Here is a 14,995-nt window from a genome sequence, read left to right as displayed (position 1 = left end):
ACCTTCTAAAACCGCGGGCACCGTATCCTTTCCATGGATGTTATGCTTTTAAAAAAATTAAATACCCTTTATGTATTTTATCTTACTTCTATATCGTTTATGAAGGTGTAAATATTCGCAGTATCGCCAAAAAATTATTGTTACTCTAATCACTCGGTGATTAAGTACAGTATTATCAGTGACCTGTATAGTCAGCGATCACGGACAATTACTAATTCTTCACACTCGACCACATTTGCTCAAAATCTTCAAGGAAAAAAACCATCAATATTTGATCAATACGTATCCTCAGTATGCTTTGACTTCGTCAAAATCAGCGAAGCTGTTAGATCTACGGTATTACGAGCACTTCTGTTTGTAAGCAAAAGCGAATAAAGTCAACTTTATGACATGACATCAGAACAAAAACATTAAAGCGCTTATTGAATTGTGGAAAACAAAAGTAGATACTACGAGCTAAACTAAAATTTACAACTCTTTAACAATAATTTACTAAGAAAGGTTCGATAATCTTGATGTTGTTGAGGATTTATGAATCTAATCGTATCTAACTACAGTATTTTTAGTGTCTATGTATAATTTATGATAGTAACGAAATGACCCTTTCTAGAACTATATGTGAGAAATTCGAGTGTAGCCAACATATCAACCGAAATCAAACCTTCCAACTGACGAGGCTACACTCTAAAGCAAGAAAGTCTTATTGAGAAATTTTGTATTAAATCCAGAAATACAGCTACACCGTAAACAAACACGATAATAGGCAGAGCGTTGTTGACAATCGACCATAAGGTGTGTTGTACCCTTAAATTCAATCAAGGGTTACCATGAATCAGGACTTGAGCCATAGTTGAGCCAAGCGTGGCCGGCGAATCGGTAACGTGAACGCCAGCAGCTCTCAGTGCCTCTATCTTGTCGGTAGCCGTTCCTGAAAAGGTACTGTAGCTGATTCTTTCAATGTAGTCCAGCAGATCACAATCATCTTATTACTACTACCGATAGATTCAATTACTATTCACTTCACTATTTACTGTAACTATTCTAATGGAAAAAAAAAACAGAAAAGAAAGACTTGATCAGATAACGAAGAAACCTCTTCATATCACTCACATCAGGGAGAAGAAAAAAATTAGAGCAGTGCGAAGAAAATCACACGAAAGAGCATCACCTTAGCATAACTCTTCCATGCAAAATAAGCCTAAAGTTTCCCGGAACAAACCTTTTCCTCCAGCGATAATCGCTCCTGCGTGACCCATGCGTCTTCCCGGTGGAGCTGTAAGACCTGCGATAAATGCAACAACTGGCTTTCCCTGGCCTTTGCTGTTGTGATCTTTTATGAATTGTGCTGCTTGCTCTTCTGCGACGCCGCCAATTTCGCCAATAAGTATTATCCCTGCAAGTCAATTGTATTATTTAGGAATTAAGACTGTGATTTGTGAATAGCAATGCAAAGGGAACGCTACTAAAGTAATAGTTCTAACAACAATCACATTCGTAACACTACTACAACACTATGTGGTGAAGTGTTCCGAGGGAGTAGACCTAATGAACCAATAATTCAGATCAGGAATAGGTTCTAAAAAAAGAATAAGACAACATACGGAATCACAGTATTACCTTTGGTATTAGGATCCCTCATGAAAATATCGAGACAGTCAATGAAATTGGTTCCGTTGAATGGATCACCTCCAATCCCGACACATAGGGTTTGTCCAAGACCGGCTAATGTCGTCTGGTGTACCGCTTCGTAGGTCAGAGTTCCCGAACGTGACACAATACCTTGAAGATGATTGTTTTTGTTATTTGTTGTTGAAAATGCGACCCAAACGTTCCGCCTAAAAGTTCTCGGAACAGAAATTAGTTTAAATTTTACTGCTTTAAAAATCACTAGTCAGAAATTATTCCTACTTTCGTCTTGATGCAAAACTGCCAGTGTTTTTGCTGTTATTGTGTTTCGAACAAACAACTTGTTTCAAACACAGGATACTGTTATGATTTGTGTCCTAGGAAGATACTAATAGGTTTCGGATTTGAGAAAGAACCACTACCGTACAAAAACAAAATACTCAGATCAGTTCATGTTGTCAATGAGCTCCTAAAAGAAGTACAAAAACAATTTCAAGTAATGTGCAAAAATGGGCGAGTGTAGCGCATTCGGTAAAAGGTTTGGCTGTATTGCCACGATCGTTCGATGGTCCGAAACCGCCCTAGTGTCAACCAGGCCTTTCATCCCTCCAGGACCGTTATTGTGGTACCAAAGTTTTTTTGGGAGGTTAAAAGCACTGAATTGACATGTCGGGTCGCCCCCGCAAGTAACTCTGCAGGTCAGCAGGCAGTTATAGGCCTCAACAATTCCGAACTGCTGTCGTTGTCGAACGCGTTGACTCATCACAAGGGGATTGATACGCCAAGGATTTATAATATGCCCAAAATGATCCCATTTACAAAAAAAGAGGCTAGTTCTGAACAGATAATAGATGCTCAAAACTAATGTCGATTCTGTTTCGCCTCGCTGCGCGTCCCCAGCAAACTATAGTTTTGAGAAAAGGAATGGAACCCCACCTATGCATCCTTTCTTATGAATCTGACCGGGCATGATGCCGATCTTACATTGTTCCGATGCAATAATCCCTGGGCAGTTGGGGCCGAGAAGACGTGTCTTGTCTGAACAATCAAACATTAGTTGAGTATAAGATCAAATAGAAGGAAGAAAGCTTAAAACTGATCCTGACTTTGCTTCACAAGTTTGCTCTTCACTCGAACCATATCCAGTTGCGGGATTCCTTCCGTAATGCACACAATGAGGCCAATCTGAGGAGGTATGTGTTGCATGGGAACACTGCTACATGTGTCGTCATACATTCATATTACATCAAAGAAATTGGTAGGATAAATTTTAGTACAACACATTTACAGAAGATGCGGCACGAGAGCATAACAGCTTCACTCTTCACTCACCTCAGCATCCATAGCTTCCTCAATTGCTTTAGCTGCTACTTGGTAGGGAACGTAAATGATAGTGGCATCGCAGCCAGTCGCAGCCTTCGCTTCAGCTACTGTCTTAAAGACAGGCAACCCAAGATGTTGCGTTCCCGCCTAAACAGTAATAATAATATTCAAGTGGTGGCCAAAAAATAATAATAATATGAACAGAACACCTTTTTTGGTGAGACGCCTCCGACCACTTTCGTTCCATACTCGATCATTTGTTTCCCGTGAAATGTAGCCTGTTTTCCAGTGAATCCCTGAAATACTATACCATATTAGAAAAGTTTGAATGGGTTTTACAATTATGTGAACGCCAAGCAGATGTTACCGATGTGTCAATAAAAAAATAATTATCGTCTGATCCTAGTGATGATTAACCATGAGATTTCAAACTGGAAACCGAATGAAATTTTCTCTTTTTTCTCAAAGAAGATGTATGGAAGAAACTATTGGAAAAAAGCGATTGGATTATTGTAGCTATAATGCAAGTTGCAAATTTCTGGGAACTCGGTTCCATCGGGTTGAGCCTTACTATGTTACAAACGAGTAAAACTAAAACAAATTGATCGGAGCTTCAGGGACTTTCCTTCATTTGCTTACATTATCATGTTACCTTAAATTAAAACGAATAGAAATGAATACAACATAACCCTCCGAAGTAAGAGTCAATCACTGCCACAAAAATGATAGCGCATAGCCTAAAATCCTTACCAAAGTTCCCATCACCCACGATTAGTCATAAAGCGGAGTCTCCGAGGACTCAGCTGCTGGGAGTTGTACACAATGACAGAAGGTCATGCGTATATTTTTATAAATCGACAGAAAATCCCGGTTAAGCTCACCTGGATGATGACTTTAGTATCTTTACCAATCATTAGATTATTTCGGGTGTCGTTGTATAAGGTTCTCACGAGTGGTCGCGCCGCTCTCACAAATGTTGGCAACGACATGACTTTGGAAACTCTGAACAACACAATAAACAACACCACGATCAGAATGAATTCCACAAAGAAAGCGAGAACAAACGAATACTTATAGCGTATAGCAAACTGCGAATGAAAGAAACGCGAAAAAAGGACAGCCTTGAACTAAGACTGTAAATAGTGCATCACTGATAAGACTTTTACAGTATCGCTTATAAGACATTCACGTCAAAGACTTTACAAGACAGACTTTCAATGAAATACATCACAATTTCCCGGGAATTGACAAAAGAAACGACCGATAATCACAGAAGGAGCTACCGGATTGATTTAATTTCATCGTTATCTCTCGCTTGACGCTGCAGTTATTACCGTATCCATACAGTGCGGCTAACCTGTAACGCCAAGTCTTCGGCACTTCGCTGCGAGACTCACCAAACCCTCCTCGCTTTCACCTTCAATGAAAGTTCCCATTGGCTCATTCCAGTGTATTGTAAAGGCGGATTAGGTTATATGCTAATCTATGGAACCAGACAAGCTTCCCCAGAGTTCCATCAACCCCGGTGAAACACGCGCGCGGAAACATCGAATTGATGGTTATCGATCGGCGGTCAACTCGGTGTGATTTCACCAAAATGAAACCCAGGAGGTATGGGTGCCACTGAGAATATGCTTGGTCACTCGTTTGTAAGATTTCGGTCACGACTGCATTTCTTCACTAATCTTTACTTCACTAATCGTAAATGATTGTTTTTATTATTTTTCTTGAAATTTTTCAAGAAGCAATACTCACAGCATTGCGTATAACAAACCCGGAAAAGAAATTTACTGTCTTTACAAGAGGATTCAGGAGATATGAAACAAAATAATTGGACCGTTGATCCTAGAAAAAAATATTAGTTGTACAACGTTCAAGTGTTTCTTCCAAAGAAGCACAAATGTAAACTGGAGAAAACTTTGGAATTGATAGATTACGCTACAGCAGATGCAGCTTACTATATACGCATTTCAGGTTTGACTGAAGTTATTCAGTTAATTAATACTCATCACGTACAATTCTGGATTCTACTAGGAAATTCACCTATGAAAAGTTAGGCCAGCGAGTATCCGACTAGTATCCGATCACAAAATTCCTTCAAAGTATTATTCTTCTGTGAAAATAGAGAAAAGGATGAAAAATGCAGAGAAAAAAATAAATGTTCTATTCCATCGTTCACCTCGTAGCAAGGATATCCTGCACTCATTCTGCCACGTTTTAGAACCGGTTCGCGTTCTAACATTCTATTTCATTTAGAAAGCATACAAAATGCATTTTTAGAAAAATCCATTTCAGCAGTTTCACAGGAGCAGATGATTATTGCGGATGAAATGCAAAGCAAACAAACGAGAGGTTTTCTACCGGAGACAGACGGGAGTTGAGCTCTGAACAATTTTGTGTTGAGCAACATGCGGAAAAATCAAGTGGTAGCAGTCATTGATATGATTACGTTGGAAAACTAAGGTAACAGTGCAAATATTACACATAAAGTTTAAGGATAAAGCACCTGGCGTTAATAAATCCGCTTCCCCACGTTCACTTCAATTCAGAATCGTTTGAGGTCCACGAACGTGTAACTGGCCTATAGAATGATGTGCGGTGGCTAGCCGATGTGTTAAGTCAGTGCTTTTATCCTCCTAGACAAGTCTGGTACCAATTTATCGACAACGGAGGGATGAAAGGCTTGGTGAGCACTAAGGCGGATTCGAACCTCCGATCGATCGTGCAGGAAGCGGAACCTCTTACCGACTGTGCTACATTTGCCCCAATCTTATAAATAAATAGACAAAAACAAATTTTTTTTAACGTCAACAACAACATTAGAGTAAAAACGAGGACCGAATTATGCAAAAATGATAGTTTAAATATACATGCATGGATACTGGACGGTCCCGAAGAGACAGTGATACTGATACTTAGACAGTGATACTGAAAAAGGTAATTGCATTTGCTTTAGGTTTTTCTATGCATATTATCCTCTATTGATTTCTTCCATATCCATACGAAATGTGGAAATATGAATAAGCTGCGAGGTAGCGACAGATGCTTCTCCGAAGGTTTGGTAAGATCAAAACGACATGAAACACGGTGCTCCTGCGTAAGCGAGTGCGTTCGAAGCGGTGCGGCGGGGCGTAGTGCTTAGAATCCAAGTGGGACCTTTGCTGACGTCATTCCTCGCTGTAGTTCACAATGGTCACACTTCGGTTTCAACCGTGGCTACGATCCAATGCACCGCTTCGACCGCAGTCGCTTACGTAACTGCACCGTGCTTCATGTCGTTTTAATCTGACTATACTACAAAAAAAAAGAAAGACCGTAAACTAATAGTGACAAAATAAGATAGTAAACTCATAATATGGAAGAAGAGAGTAAAACGCATAACAAATGAAGAAACAACGTTACAAGACTCGCAGCGATCAAACTAAGCAAAGGTATTTTCGTTGAGTAGCAATTAACGCGGCTGACTTTACTCACCGCCAGCGCTGGCACTACGTCAATACATTAAAAAGACGAAAATAAAATGAGAATTCGGCAAGGATTGAGCCAAAAAAGAAGGAGAAAAATAGTGGTGTCTCGTATGCAAAAATTCTTCGGTATTTTGGAACTGAACCAGTTCTCCGAGATATGAAATATATAGTCGGCGCGCAATTTGATAAATGTACACCAGGGCCACGAACAGAAACCGTGAGAAATCATAAGGGAAATACGTAGACAATAGGATGACATTTCATGGGATTCTCATCGCTCGAACGCCATTCAAAACGATATGTCCTAGGTTTAAACAGTTTTTCCCAATCAATACACTAAAACCCTAAGCAAACGAGATCTGTCATTTCAGCTAATAAAACAAATAGAAGCAAACTTTCCAGTCAAATTTTTCAGTGCTGGCAAATATAACGAAATTCTGGAAGGTTCGTAGCAAAAGTCCCAAACAAATAGATAAAATGTAAGGAGAAAAAGAGAAGGTACCTTATTAAAAGGTTTTACTAACATCATTTTTTGATCTGCAATCCAAGCGTGAAACAGCCACTGATTGCAGCCGCATGCACGCTTACAAAAAAAGCAAAATCAAAAGTGCTGAATATTCCATTCGTTCGGCTTTTTTTGCCAAAAAAAAAATTATTCTATCTCTAATAATTCTCTTAATTGCATTTAAGAACATTAATTAAGGAATATAAGTGATAATAGATATTTTCAACGATAAAACTTTAGTAAACTAAATAACCACCAATTACAAACAGTAGCTGATAGAGAACTGTTATTGAAGGCGCAAAAATCATAGAGGAAAGTGAAAAGGGAATAATTCTCATGGGGAGAACAGCACTTATCTGCAATGATCCGTCTAGGAAAGCATTTTCGCAACATTTCTTCCCGTAATTACTAAAACTCTGTGAATTTTCACTGAAAACAAAATCCTGGAAAGAAATCTCGAAGAAATTTCCTCCCTGAAAAAAAACAAGCTTGGTAAAAACAACAAGGTGAAAACAACATAGAGTTAGTGATCCTCCCTCAAAGTAACGCACCAGCGCATGTCTACAGAGAAGCTGATTTTAAAAAAGGCATGAAATGAAAGAAATTCGAGAATATACCGTAAGTTGAGTGCTAGAAGTACATATAAGTGCACGGAATGAATGAATGACCAGACGATACGGCGCCTCCAACATCCAAGAGAGCGCCATGCCAATCAATGCCAAGCCGAGCCACGAAGGAGAGAGCTAGGCTGTTATGGAAATAGGCGGAAGTTCCCGACTGCTCCCTTAAATCTAAGGAAATGAAGACTTTAATTCGAAATTAATTCTAAATTCCAAAGATTTGCATAAATAGTTCACACCCAATTAGTTTCAATTTTCGCTTTTCTATTTCAGTTGAAAAAGAGACTCATCATAAGATTAATCCATCAGGATTCTTTAATAGGACTTTTGATTTTAACATTTTTTTGCACTTGGTGTTTTTAAAAGCGCACTTAACTTACTAAAACTTCGTCAACTTTGAGATAGGAATGGTATCACACGACAAATCGCATGAGGATAGAGAAATTCATTAATCTTGTAAATACCAGTGATCGAATTTCACGAATAGCATCGATACGTGCGAGAAAATAAAAAAAAAGATTTAGAATGAGTGTCCTATGCCACTTTATGTAATAAAAAGTAAAAATGCAGCTAAAAACCTGATTTCGTAAAAGCAGAGCATTCTTTATTGATGAAAATCTAATTCAAAATTAACGGGGCATGTATTTACGCAGTGGTTTCTAGGTGAGTTAACTCATTTTCTGTCTTTACAGAAACGTTTCAGTAGATATGAAGGAGCTTAAATGAACATATGGATTTCATATGGATACGAGGAAATATCGATTGCAGAACGTTCAGATGTTTCTGTTCCGGAAACTCATTTGATGTAAACTGAAGAAGATTTTCGAATTGATGGTCTAGCGCTTGTTATCCTATGATTTTTCTTTCAAAAAAAATTGTGTGAGTTAACTCATTTTCCTCAGACAAGACCTTCCCCCGGCGGGTATTAGATCCACATCTCTGTCTTTGCGTGCCGCTATGTATGTGTTACATACACTTCGGATGATTCATTGGCACGGACCGTGAGGACGTGCAGTTGGGAACGACATTAGCAAACGACATTAGCACAAAGTCGGGTAAAATGTGGTCGGATAGGAGGGAGGAGACTCACTGGCGCTCTTATTTCTGGAAGAACTAAATCAAACGGGGCTCTAACACCTTAGTTTTAGAGGATATATGATATGTAACCTAAAGTTACTAAGAGAAAAAAAGTAAGATAGAGCGTCCAGAAATAATCGTCCTCCCTTAGACTACATTTTTCTCACAAACTCTAGACAGGACCTGATCAAACCCACGGACCAGCTGTCTTCGATGATATAATTTCAAGATAGAGAGACGGCTGCAGCAAACCTCAGATTTTTGATGGGTGCTGTTATGGAAGTTTTTCTGGACCGTTCCAATTGGTGGGGCTAGCACAACAGCGCTGGGATTCCCTGAGAATTCCTAAGAAAACATAGTTATTAACATAACGACAAGAGCAGCGCGTTTTTCGCTTCTGGTGACTATTTTTCAGTGCAAACATCAATAAGAAATGAGAAAACAAAGAGTACAAACATTTAATCACTAAATCCAAATCCGTAAATTATTCCGGGAAGTTCGAGGAGTCTGTAAGCTTTTTCTTCGTCAAATGTGAGAACTTTATCCATCAAGTTTCCACTTTATTTCTGCAAAAGTACACAATATCAATAATTTCGATGATTGGTCTACGACGTACCGATATTTGCACTCAAATATTCCCGTAGGGAAATTTTCTGCGCATTTCAGAAACTATGCAGTGCTTTCAAACATGTAGTTGAAAGTGCAGCAAAGAAAGAAAAGAATCAGAAGAGAAAAAAATCCTGGTCGTATGTCATCGTCTAAGGACCATGCATACTTGTGGCAATCGTTGTTGAATACCTCTCAGCACCAAGTTTTGTCTGTCAAATTCAGAACGCTCCAGAAGGTTTGCTCCAAGGACAAAAGGTGTGTGCGTTGCGACCATTGGATTCAACATACTTAGTAGTTATAGTCGGGTCAAAACGAATTGTAGTTCGGTACAGTTGCATAAACGGCTGGGGGAGGAGGTCGGCGGAGCGTAGCGATTGAGGCCCAGATGAACTTGTCGCTAGCACTACTCATCACTGTAGTCCGAGTGAAGCTAACAATCCAGAATTTCAGGGTAGAGTGTGGTTGAGGTGCGGAAAGGCCATTCTATCGCGCTCTTATTTTTGGAAGTAAACAACTAAATCAGTCGGAGGCCTAAGATCTAAGCATTAGTCTAAGAGGATCTATGACATTTAAGCTAAAGTTATTTAAAGAAAAAAGAAAGATAGAAAAAGATAGAACCTCCAGAAATAAAAGCGCGGTTAAGTGTCCCTCTGCCAGCAGCGCAGCCGCTTACGCACCTGCAACGAGCCTCAGATCGTTTTGACCCGACCAAACCATATGTTGTGCAAGAGAAGATGACGCGTCGGAGTGACTCGTTACGTCCTCGAAAAACTAACGAAAAAAGAAAACGAAGTAGCAGAAAAGAAAAAGAAAAAAGAGTTCTGAGAATCTCGTCGGTGCCGTCGTCATATGGATCGATTAGTCTCGGGAACAGCGCACGCAGGATGCGTCTCCACCGAAGACGTGATGGATCACACGGACACAATACGTTCGACGTTAAATATATGTCATGCATACTGACGCGTGCGAGATCCCTAAATCGGATCGTAGTCGAGTTAATACGAACTCTATCAATATTTGGTATTAATTGTGCTGCAAAGTATTGATAATTGGTCAGACGTATTCTACAAATGTTTGTGCTTCAAAAATCACAAGTTAGATGTCTTGCGTTCAGTAAATGGTCCGTAAATTGCAACTCCGTACAGAAATACTTTTTTTTTACTTTACAAATGGTCATGCATCCAATCACATCAGCCCAACCTGAAACTTGGTGCACTTACGTAAATGGTTGCGCCACAGATGGCGGCGCATGTCCCTTACTCATCTCTGTACTCTAACTGGAGTTATTGACTGTGCATACGCAATTACGTAATTATAGTTTACGCAATTACACCGGGCTTCGGGTGATTTTGACCCGACTATACCCCACACTGGACTTATCCACCTCTTTGGGCGAAAATAAGAGGGGTCATGCGAGAAGAATTTCCATAATATTCGAGAAACCTCAGAGAATGCAGATACATAGCGCTCAAGGACGTGGGACGAAAATGAATGCATCCATCAAACTCGGAAAAAACAAGCATAGATTTCTTTGACTCTTCTTAATGCAACGCAGTGGCGGCTGTCGACGTACACAGTGAACACCAACTATCGAAACTTAACTATCTGCATCTAACCATGCAACATCCAGAAAAAAAGGAAAATTTCTAGTGCCCTTGGACGGGCGAAGAAATAAAGAAAAGAACTCAATGAATAATAGAAATGGAATTTGAAGACGGTCTGGTCCAATATCTCCTTCCGGTCTGAGTTATAGTCGGGTCAATACGACATGAAACACGAGTGTAGTTGATGTGCATTTGCGTACGCGCTCGAAGCGGCGCTGTGGAGGCAGCAGTTGGGACCGAGGTGGGCCCGTCGCCAACTGCAGCGATGGGTGATGCCAGCAAGGATTTCACCACGCACCTAGCCACTACGTTCCACCGAAGCGCCTCGAAAGAAGCCGCGTACGCAATTTGCGTACGTGTTTCATGTCGTTTTGACCCTACTATAAGCTGGTCATTCCAATCCCCTTCGCTGGTCTACTGTAACGTTATGGATTTGTGAAGTCCGATCTGTCCCGTGATCTCGATCCTTTGCGAAAAGTCCTCACTGCCAACAGCACGAGCGTGACCGGACAACCCACCACAGCTATTTTGGGAGAAAAAAAACATATTTGCTCCAGAAAGTTAGAACGAAATTGTAGTTAGTCCTGCTATTTCGGGTAAAATGTAGTTGGGAGGGTGTCACTCGATAGCGCCCATATTTCTCGAACTAAATAATTAAATCAATCAGGGCTCTAAAGGTTGACCATTAGTCTTAGAGGATTTATGTCATGTAAGCTACAGTTAATAAGGGAAAAAAGTAAGTTAGAGCGTCCAGAAATAAGGGCGCCACTGAGTGCCCCTCCTCCTACTCCTCCAACTACATTTTCCCCGTTATTTCTTGCATCTGGTATAAATATGTAAATAAAACTGAGGTGTCAGGGATACGTAAAAACGACAAAGGACCGAACGTCGTCCGTCCTGCTCCACACGTGTGAAAAGTCGATAGAATACGAAAAAAAAGGAGTTGAGGATGCACACAGCGTTTTCCCCTCCCCCCGTCGTTTTTTGGACGAAACAACGATATAGGATACTAATCATTCTACATTACTGTGTACTTTGAATCCTGAATTTGAGTGGCAGAGTGAAAAATAACGTGAAAATTGTTCCTTTTAGGTCTAAGGAAGGTACTATTTAGCTATAGTCAATCTCAGAAGTTTAACTCTTCAAAACTATATAAAGATAATAACACTAAAGTTTTTTCTAAACTGAACCTTACGTAAATGATAACTTACTGGTCGTTTATAGCTTTCTCAGTTCATTTCTTCGAGATCTGAAATAGAGCGTACAGGAAATCAGACGAAATAATTCTACCATGGAAGAAAAGTCTCGAAACCTTTTTTTTTTCAAAATCAGAACTCAGAGGACGACTTACGATCATTCTGATTAATGACATCAATAATAGGAAGGAATACGTGAGAGAAAGGATTGTTTCTGGAAGATGTAAGGTCACCGTTTTCACGAAACTGCACACAATAATAATGATTCGATGCTTAGGCCCCGCCCACGTTGTACAGCCATTCCAACTTATTTATCACTCCCGGAGCTAGTTTCCCTGACTTTTCAGAAAAATTTCTGTTCTCCAAATGATGTGTGTTGGTAGTAGGAAAAGTATCGCTCATTCACGCATTCAGTCACAAACCGCTCATCTCCAGAGAGGAAAATTATTAAGAAATCATTATTAGAATTAAATTAATTCATTAAATTAAAATTACTACCAATCATTAAAGGAAAACATACAGTAAATGGGTTCGTCAGAATTTCGGAACCATCGTCCTATTTAAGATGACCCCGTACGACTGCCATGGCAAGGACGATGGCGAGTGAGGAGAGGTGTGTCTCGGACAGAAAAAAGCGTAAATTGCAAGAAAGTGACGCTTTACCGACGTTACATCTGCTTACCAGGAAGTCCGTAACGGGTCCAACTCACTTTTTCTGTACCCGACACGCAAGCGGAGCGCCCTCTCCTGTAGCCGCGTCGCGGTCGTACGAGTAAACAAAAACTATTTGTTTCTGTAAGCAAGATTTCCACTAGTCAATATGGTAGATAAATGAACTTCCTAAAATAAAATTTCTAGATGAATTTTTAAGAGACTAATCAAAAAAAAAAAAAGATTCTTGGACGTTAACGATTACTACAACAAAGTAAAGCAACAATGCAAAAAAGAAGTACCACGAGGAAAAAAAAACGCTGCAATCTAAACCAGAATCGTTTGATTTGTTGCAAGAAATGAAGGGAGAATGATTGATGAAAAAAAAAACAAACAAATGCAATGCTGCACTATCTTCTGCTGGGATCGCCGGCATGAATGCCTGAATGTACGAAGAACGACGAACGCAGCAGCAGCAGCACGAGGGGAAAAAGACGATCGCTCCGGCATTCAAAATGCGGGATGGTGGTCATCGATATTCTCAACGACTCTTCGATTTCTCACATCTACGCTAACTCACCACCTGTCCTTTTCCCTTGTCGAATTCGTCGAGAAAAAAGTAAAGAATTAACGTCGAAACGAACTAAATCTTAAATTTCATTTTATAATTGTTTACTTTGACGAAGTTTCAATCCAAATATTTACTTAATGCGCAAAAATATTGCTTATTTTCAAATTGAAATAGTGCATTTACGAGGGAGGAAGACAGAGAAGCTGATTCCATCGACGATCCAACGAGTACAAATAAGCTCAGCGGAATTCTCTTAGGTCTCTCTTTAAAAAAAACTAAGGTGAAAAAAAGTAGTAAGAGTAAGTAAGTAAGTGAAAAAAAGGAAAATGAAAAAAAATCGGAACGTTGACGAGAAGAAAATTCGAGAACTACGCCATCATACAACTTCAACTGACTCGGTATCACCTGAAAAAAATAACTGCATTCATCTTTCATCGGCGATGAAACACTTCTGATACATATTGATTCCTACCAAGGTTCATGCACCAACGATCGACATTTAGTCATCGTCGCAATTCGAATGCCATTAATATGTTAAGTGTCAATGATTTCCAATAAATAAAGGCAGACTTGTACATACTGTAGCATTACTGTACGTATGTATGAAGGCATACCTATAGAAACAGAGGTGTCGGAAGTCAGAAGTTATGCCAGCGAATCCAGCATATGACATCCTTGTGAGAACGCAACGCAAGGGGATTCTCCTCCTTCACTGTCGAATCAGCGCTGGAAACGACCACACGAGCCCTCATTATAATTCAATTACTGATTTCTAATCCTTGCAATTTTTTTTTGTTCTCATTTTTTTTTCGCCTACGGCTCGTACTGGCGCTACGCGTATGCTCAAATTCGTGGAATCTCATAGCTGCTCTGCTCATAAGGATGTGATATAGTGTTCTGGAAAAATCGGTATCGATGCTAATAGCCTTCACTACAGAAGGAATATTACGGTACGTGCCTCTCATTAGGCCGATACTGAGCTCGACGTGTAAGGAATAAAAACAATGAGTTGATCACCATTGCTGATCTCCCTCATCTGAGTCCACTATGACCTTCGCGCACCGGTATTGTCGTTTTGTAACCCTGAGGGTTCTGCATCAATTGATATTACCAATGTGACATTCGAACCTTTCGCCCTGTATCGATGTTAGGGTCCAAGTCGATCTAAAGTGAGCATTCGTGCACGCTAAATTTGTGATTGAAAGTAGCGTGGGTATCTTATTGACATTGAATTTCCACCTTATTAGGCTCTGAAGAAGGGATAGCCGAAACTTACCAAAAAAATTTTTTTAAAACCTCCTTTTATTTTTTTTAAAAAAAAAAAAAAAAAAAAAAATAATAATTTTAAAAAATTTACCACCGTCCGACATTCCAAGGGTTTCACCACTACTCATTTCTTTGTCAATCTTACTGCACCATTAAGTAGACCAGGCGACGTTTGCTACAATCCTGCTGAAACAACCTGAACACGGTAACTAAACTGCGCCCGAAGCGGCGGTGTGAAGCTATCGGTTGCGATCGAGGTGGGACCCTTATGCTGTACAATCGACTTTGACCATACTGCACTCGGTGAAAAGTGTGCCATGGTCGACGGAGATATAGTTGGGTCAAGAGGACATGAAGCATAAACAGTTCTGTAGACGACTGCGCTCGAAGCGACGCGGTGGAGCGTAGTTCCAATCGAGGCGGGACCACGGGGAAGTGCAGAGTGGGGATAGCGAGGATCCATAAACGACTTGTGCAACT

General features: G+C 40.0%; 1 protein-coding gene across 2 annotated transcripts; it reads right to left on the bottom strand.

Moving 5' to 3' along the window:
* Window positions 1-815: 815 nt before the first annotated feature.
* Window positions 816-4,393, bottom strand: RB195_012300 (uncharacterized protein; the record flags this gene model as incomplete). Of its 2 annotated transcripts, XM_064194095.1 has the most annotated exons (10): window positions 816-928; window positions 1,220-1,393; window positions 1,618-1,779; window positions 2,563-2,664; window positions 2,733-2,811; window positions 2,959-3,096; window positions 3,159-3,245; window positions 3,831-3,951; window positions 4,284-4,306; window positions 4,367-4,393. In XM_064194095.1, the coding sequence occupies 10 exons, from the start codon at window positions 4,391-4,393 to the stop codon at window positions 816-818; spliced, it is 1,026 nt and encodes a 341-aa protein (XP_064051677.1). The 2 variants fall into 2 exon arrangements, with proteins under 2 accessions (XP_064051677.1, XP_064051678.1); XM_064194094.1 differs by lacking the exons at window positions 4,284-4,306; window positions 4,367-4,393 and having other exon boundaries at window positions 3,831-3,938.
* Between the last annotated feature and the right edge of the window lie 10,602 nt (window positions 4,394-14,995).

This window comes from Necator americanus, chromosome III (assembly GCF_031761385.1).
Source record: "Necator americanus strain Aroian chromosome III, whole genome shotgun sequence".
Taxonomy (NCBI): Eukaryota; Metazoa; Nematoda; class Chromadorea; order Rhabditida; family Ancylostomatidae; genus Necator; species Necator americanus.
The sequence above is the reverse complement of the archived record's forward strand: the minus strand, read 5'-3'. Positions and strand labels throughout refer to the sequence as shown.